This window comes from Colobus angolensis, unplaced genomic scaffold, assembly GCF_000951035.1.
Source record: "Colobus angolensis palliatus isolate OR3802 unplaced genomic scaffold, Cang.pa_1.0 Scaffold33, whole genome shotgun sequence".
NCBI classification, from domain to species: domain Eukaryota; kingdom Metazoa; phylum Chordata; class Mammalia; order Primates; family Cercopithecidae; genus Colobus; species Colobus angolensis.
Genome location: NW_012116599.1, coordinates 6,931,464 through 6,938,136, shown reverse-complemented (window position 1 = coordinate 6,938,136; position 6,673 = coordinate 6,931,464). Strand labels below are relative to the sequence as shown.

At 35.3% G+C, this 6,673-nt stretch overlaps 1 protein-coding gene across 2 annotated transcripts in view; it reads right to left on the bottom strand.

The window, feature by feature from the left end:
• The window catches only part of AGFG1 (ArfGAP with FG repeats 1), a 71,315-nt gene extending 66,620 nt beyond the window's left edge, over positions 1 to 4,695 (bottom strand). For both annotated transcript variants that reach the window (XM_011951941.1, XM_011951942.1), the window contains exon 1: positions 4,609 to 4,695. In XM_011951941.1, coding sequence (XP_011807331.1) covers positions 4,609 to 4,662 — 54 coding nt within the window. In that variant the 5' untranslated portion in view covers positions 4,663 to 4,695. The remainder of the gene's footprint in view (positions 1 to 4,608) is intronic.
• Positions 4,696 to 6,673: the final 1,978 nt, after the last annotated feature.

The window sequence follows — 6,673 nt, the reverse complement described above, 5'->3', positions numbered from 1 at the left end:
TACATATATATTTTTAGTAGAGACAGAGTTTCGTCATGTTGGCCAGGCTGGTCTTGAACTCCTGGCCTCAACTGATCGGTTTGCCTCAGCCTCTCAAACTGCTGGGATTACAAGCGTGAGCCACCACACTTGGCCAGTAGTAATGTTTTTACTTTTAGTCTTCAAACATAATTAGGAAGGTTAACTTACTACTAGAAAACATAAACTATACATATTTCAAAATAAAATTATTTCTACATTTTCTTTTCTATTGAATTATCTATCCGTAGCAGCGTTCACCAGTCCACCTTCCATTAACTTTATAATCAGAAGTTAATCCACCTTCCTTTAACTGGAAAACCATGATTTGCTCATGACATCACAAATGAGGACATACAGAAAATCACTACAGAATTTCTTTTTTTTGAGACAGTATCTCTCTTGGTCACCCAGGCTGGTGTGCAGTCAGTCATATGATCATGACTCACTGCAGCCTTGAACTCCAGGGCTCAAGCAATGCTCCCACCACAGCCTCCTGGGTACCTGGGACTACAGATATATATCACCATGCCTGGCTAATTTTTGAATTTTTGTAGAGATGGGATCTCGCTTTGTTGCCCAGGTTGGTCTCAAATTCCTGGTCTCAAGGAATCCTCTCACCTCCACTTCCCAAAGTGCTGGGATTATAGGGGAGCTACAGTGCCAAGATCACTACAGGTTTTTTTGTTTTGTTTTGTTTTTAAAGTAACTGTTTGATACAAAAGAAAGCATTACAAAAGAAATACATGGAAACTTTTTATGAAATATTTTGGTTCTGAAAAAAATGACAAAAATTACTTCAGCAAATAAATACAAAGTGCTCCAATGCAAAATATTTTACTAGCATCTGGCATATTATGTTCTGTAACTTAACAATGTACATATCTGCTCCACCAAACACACTGCAGAAGTCTATAAACACTAAAGTAATAGTCAAGAAATTTGTAAACCACATCTGTAGAAACTAATGATACACTCTGTAAAAAGTATGGTCTCTATGCATATCTATAAACAGTAATAACATTATTTGCTTACCACAGCTACTAATACAGACCAATACAGATATGCTTTATTGATGACTAAAATATAATTAGTATTGCCATCAGTTGTGCAATTGTATGCATGCCCTTTGCCCTGTAACTTGGTAGCCCACCTCACTCTGATTCTGGGCTTGGAGCACGACTTTCTTTGGCAATAGGATGTTCAACTATAATGCAAGTATTAAAACAGAATTAAATTATATATGCAGAAGACCATACACAGATGTTTCCCACATATAAATGTCTGGAGGAACATTCATAGCATATGGCACGCAGGTTAATTCTGTTCAACACATTACAAGTCATTCACCATTCATGGTGCTTGCCTCCTTAAGCCAGCAACATCCTCCAATAGTGACAACAACCAAACACGCCCTCCAGCACACTAAAACTCCCTGGTAGGAATCAAAGATCCAAGGCTGCTGCCGAAGCCAATATACTTTCTGATCTTTTAATTTTGGAAATACTCATCTTCAGGCATGAACTCATTCACGCACAAGATGTATGATAGAGCCTTTTTAATCCAAAACTTAATGTGACTGAATATGGTCCTTTCCAAACTATTAAAAGGTGACAAGAGAAATATGGCAATTTATTTTGAAATGTAAACTCACGTTCTGGTACTATTCCCTATGCAAGTGATACTTATGATTTAAAGGTTTAAAAAAGATGAACTGATAATAAAATACTTGCACTTGAAATCCATAAATATTTGGTTATAAAGCTGTACCAACTGTCCCACACTTCGTATCTTCACCCTCTACACACCTCTCAAAATTTTAAGATACTGTTAATACTGCAAAGAACCAAACACACCTGTCCATTATTTTGGTTCTAAGATGTTCTTTGGTACACTATGAGAAGATATGTTTGTCTTTCTTAACAAGCATTTACAAGGTTAGTATATTTCCTAGCAACCTATTGCAAGTTTCCCTTCTTTTTTTTCCTACTGTTTGCTCCATCTTCAGCAACTTTCACTACCAGCTTAGGTTCTAGTTACCCTCAAAACCCAATAAATGTGTTATCTGTTCTGTGGGGTCTTCCCAATCCTCTCCTTCCCACCAAAATACTGAGTCCCTTTTTCATACTACTGCTGATACTTCTTATTCTTATCATTATTTATCTAACACCATGTTGCAATTATCTGTTATGTATCTGTTCCACTAAGCCAGTGTAACACACCTATAACCACATCCGTAATACCCAGCATAGTGACAGTGATTGTCATGGGTAAGTACTTTGAGTGGTCTACCAACTTGCATACCTCTTTGTAGGACTTAAGATTCATGAATACGTTTCAGTCACTTCTAACATTTACATTTTGCTTCTACTTTTTGATACAGTGAGTTCCTCAAAATCAACTAATTTTTATATACTCTAAATTTACCTTAATGCTACAGTGTTAAAAAAATATTCCTTCAGAAATCCTGCCATACATGACAATAAGGATGAATCTTGAGGATATTACACGAAGTGAAATATGCCAATCACAGAAGAACAAATATTGTATAATTCAATTTATATGAGGTATCTAAAATAGTCAAACCCAGAGAAGCAGAGAGTACAATCACGGGCACCAGGGGCAGAAGATAAAATGAGGAGCTGTAATTCAACTGGTATAAAGTTAAATGATTAATTTCTAGAGATCTGCTATACAATACTATGTCTGTAATTAACCATACAATATTGCACACCTAAAAATTTGTTAAGAGAGTAGATCAATGTTCCCACCACATTTAAAAAAATATATACACCTTCAATCTCGGTATTTTTTTGGACCAGTCTCCACCTAATTGTATCTCACATGTTGTTAAATGGACTGCTGTTATCACAGTTTTGTTACTCTGATCTTACCTACTGTCATATTTTTAATCTAAAGATAGAATAATATTTATTTCTGATTCCATTCTAATTTCCAAAACTTTGCACACGAAGCCAACATCTTAGGAAAGTTACTTTCCTAAGAAAGTAACTTCAAGTGTGCATGTTAATCTCACTTGTAAACTTTACACAAATAGTTCAAATTGTATTTTAATCAACATATATACTATTCTTTTTTTTTTTTTTGAGATGGAGTCTCGCTCTGTCACCCAGGCTGGAGTGCAGTGGCTGGATCTCAGCTCGCTGCAAGCTCCGCCTCCCGGGTTTACACCATTCTCCTGCCTCAGCCTCCCGAGTAGCTGAGACTACAGGCGCCCGCCACCTCACCCGATTAGTTTTTTTGTTTTGTTTTGTTTTTTTGTATTTTTTAGTAGAGACGGGGTTTCACCATGTTAGCCAAGATGGTCTTGATCTCCTGATCCCAAAGTGCTGGGATTACAGACTTGAGCCCGTCTCGGCCTCCCAAAGTGCTGGGATTACAGACTTGAGCCACCGCACCCGGCCCATATATATTATTCTATGCTTACTGTCATTAAAAGCCTCCTACCCTTTCATCCAACTTTACATGTTCTTATAATATAGTCACATTAGTCTGGAATCTGAATATTCAAAATAATTTGTCATTGGCAAAATCTGGAGACTTCAAAATGTGCTCTCTTCTTTAAATCATGTATTTAAAAATATTTCATAGCTGTGAATTTATATTTCCTCACTATTTTAGAACCAAAAGCACATGGACATCACAAGCAGGCAAACAATTTTAAGATATTACTTTCAAAATATTAGGAAGGCAGAGTGTAAAATGCTTGCACATATTTTCTAAGGGTCAAAGAGAAGATTAATAAAATCTTCATATTTAACTTATGTTATGTTTATTAAGGATATCAAAGATACAACCAGAAGAGTACCACTAAAGTACTACTTATCCATTCTAGAAAATGAGACTTTTCTGTCAAATAATAATAGCTATTATTAATCAACTTGGGTTAACTGGTTCATCCTTACCCCAGGATTATAAAAAAATGCCCACTCTCTTTAATTTTATTAATTTTAAAAATATTAGAAAAATTTAAAACCTTTTACTAATAGCAAAACATAGAGCTAAAAGCAAACAAGCAAACAGAATGGAATTACTGAAAACCCATTAAAGGCAAGAAGAAAAAAAGCTTCCATCCAAATATACCATCTGACACCCGAGGACACTAGGCTGCCACTGAGAACTACTAACCTCCTCCCTACTGAACACTTGCTAAACATTACACATCACATACACATCCAAAGTTAAAAATTTAGGAAAAATAGAGGACTTCAACCCCTAACAAGTTTAACATAACATCACAAAATGAACTCTCTTCCTCTTTTTTGACTTTTAAAGCAAAGACTAACAGTAACTGTAATAATGAGTGTCCTCCGAAACACCTTATTATATTCAAGACTGATGACTTTTAAATACACACGTTAACCTCAGATTTACGGTAAAGTGTTTATGTAGTAAACAATTCCAAATACATTATTAATTGAGTACATTTTAAAATATCTAAATATAAAATCCAAAAATAACTTTTTTAGACTGCGAAATTCAACATTTTAAATAACTTATTAAATCTTATTAAAACGACTGCCAACAAAAAAGTTGAAAATTGCAAAAAAAAAAAAAAAAGCCACTTACTTCATTTCCATGTTTTTGTAAGAATTCAATCTCCTGTTGTGTGAATGTTGTCATGGAGATAGATTTCACCCTGTGTGGTGGATTTAATCCTCGTCTGAAAGATAAAATATTTCACAAAATTTACTAGTACATACCACATTTTTAAAATGACACATCTAGTGATTCAAAACATTTTTAACCAACATATAAACTTGAAACAGTGTTTTCATTCCATCAACTCAAAGTATTTTTAAATTATTTTAAACTATTAAACTTCATAACAGATGTTCAAGTTTGGTTAGACTCATTAAATAATAAACCTAACAATAAATTCAAGTAACTACCTAGTTAAAAACACAAAGTAACTGTGACACATGAGTTTCTAGGAAATGCAAATAGTGCTTTAGTGTGTTTCTGATGAAAAGGCTACACATGTGAAGAGCTCTATGGTAAAGAATTTTAATTCTTTAAATATTTCACATTTCCTAAGAAACAAACAATGATACAAGACCAGAGCCATACAAATATCTTTATCAAACAGTTGTTACCTTTAAATAAGTTTAAGACTAATTTAGAAAACTATATTAAAAGTAATGTCATGAATTGAGGTAATAAGCCAATTAGTAAAGTCCTATCTTGCCATCAATTCAAGTAAGAATTTATAATAAAGAACATTTTCAGTCATCTCAGAAGGCAGTGAGTGTACAAGAGGAAACCGCAAGGACACACAGGAGAGATTCAAAAAATTGCTGGATGCATGATTAAACAATTTTTAAGGTCCTTTACAACCCTGAAGCCTTTTCTGTATGGATGGCCTTAAAAGGACTTTATCTTGATGTTTGAACACGCACATGAAAAACTGAGTGGAACAGATTTAATAATTATTTACATATTGTCCAACTATCTTGTAGGCAGGTCCACCCACAAGAATAATGGCCAAATAATCTATGCAAAGCAACAAGTAACCTATGCAAAGTTCCATAAAACTACTTTGGGGTCATGCTCTCTGACAAATGTCTCATTTGAATGCTCGGTTCTACAGCAATTACTGTAGTAATATTTTTAAGGAATTTGTCAATTTGTAATCATTCACACTAATTAAATAGGATATTTAACAATGACGTAAAATAATAAATGTACCAAAAGTGTTTAAAAAATATTTGAGAACATTTTGAATAATTAAATATAGTGCGTAACATTCTAAAAATTCACCGTATTTTGGGGCCGGGTGCTGTGGCTCATGTCTGTAACCCCAGCACTTTGGGAGGCTGAGATGAGGAGCTCACTTGAGGTCAGGAGTTCAAGACCAGCCTGGCCAGCATGGCAAAACCCTGTCTCTATTAAAAATACAAAAATAAGCAGGGAGTGGTGGCATGCACCTGTAATCTCAGCTACTCGGGAGGCTGAGACATGAAAACTGCTTGAACCCAGAAGGCAGAGGTTGCAGTGAGCCAAGATCGCACCACTGCACTCCAGCCTGCATGACAGAGCAAGATTCTGTCTCAAAAACTAATAATAAAATTTAAAAACTAATAAAAACAGTATTTTTGTCAAAACACAAAGGAAAAGCTCCTCAACTGACTGCTTCTTTTTCTCCCTCTTGTCACAGATAAATGTCATCTTTCAGATCATGATCTGAATGAAGACAAGTTACACTTCATTTGTTTCGAATTTCAAGGTAAGGAAAAGTTAACTTGGGTTTGGCTGTTGTTTTGTTTTGCTTTGTTTAAATTTTATACTATTTTTTTCCTTCTGTTGTCATAAAATAGGGAAATAAAGACTGAACAAGAAGAACTAAGTAACCGAAATTTTATTCTGGTAAACTCTCAAACTTGGCCAGGCGCGGTGGCTCACACCTGTAATCTCAGCACTTTGGGAGGCCAAGATGGGCGTATCACTTGAGGTCAGAAGTTCGAGACCAGCCTGACCAACATGGTGAAACTCCATCTCTACTAAAAACACAAAAATTAGGCAGCGTGGTGGCACTTGCCAGCTACGCAAGACCATCTCTACTAAGAATACAAACATTAGGTGGGCGTGGTGGTGCTTGCCAACTACACAGGAGGCTGAGGCAGGAGAATCGCTT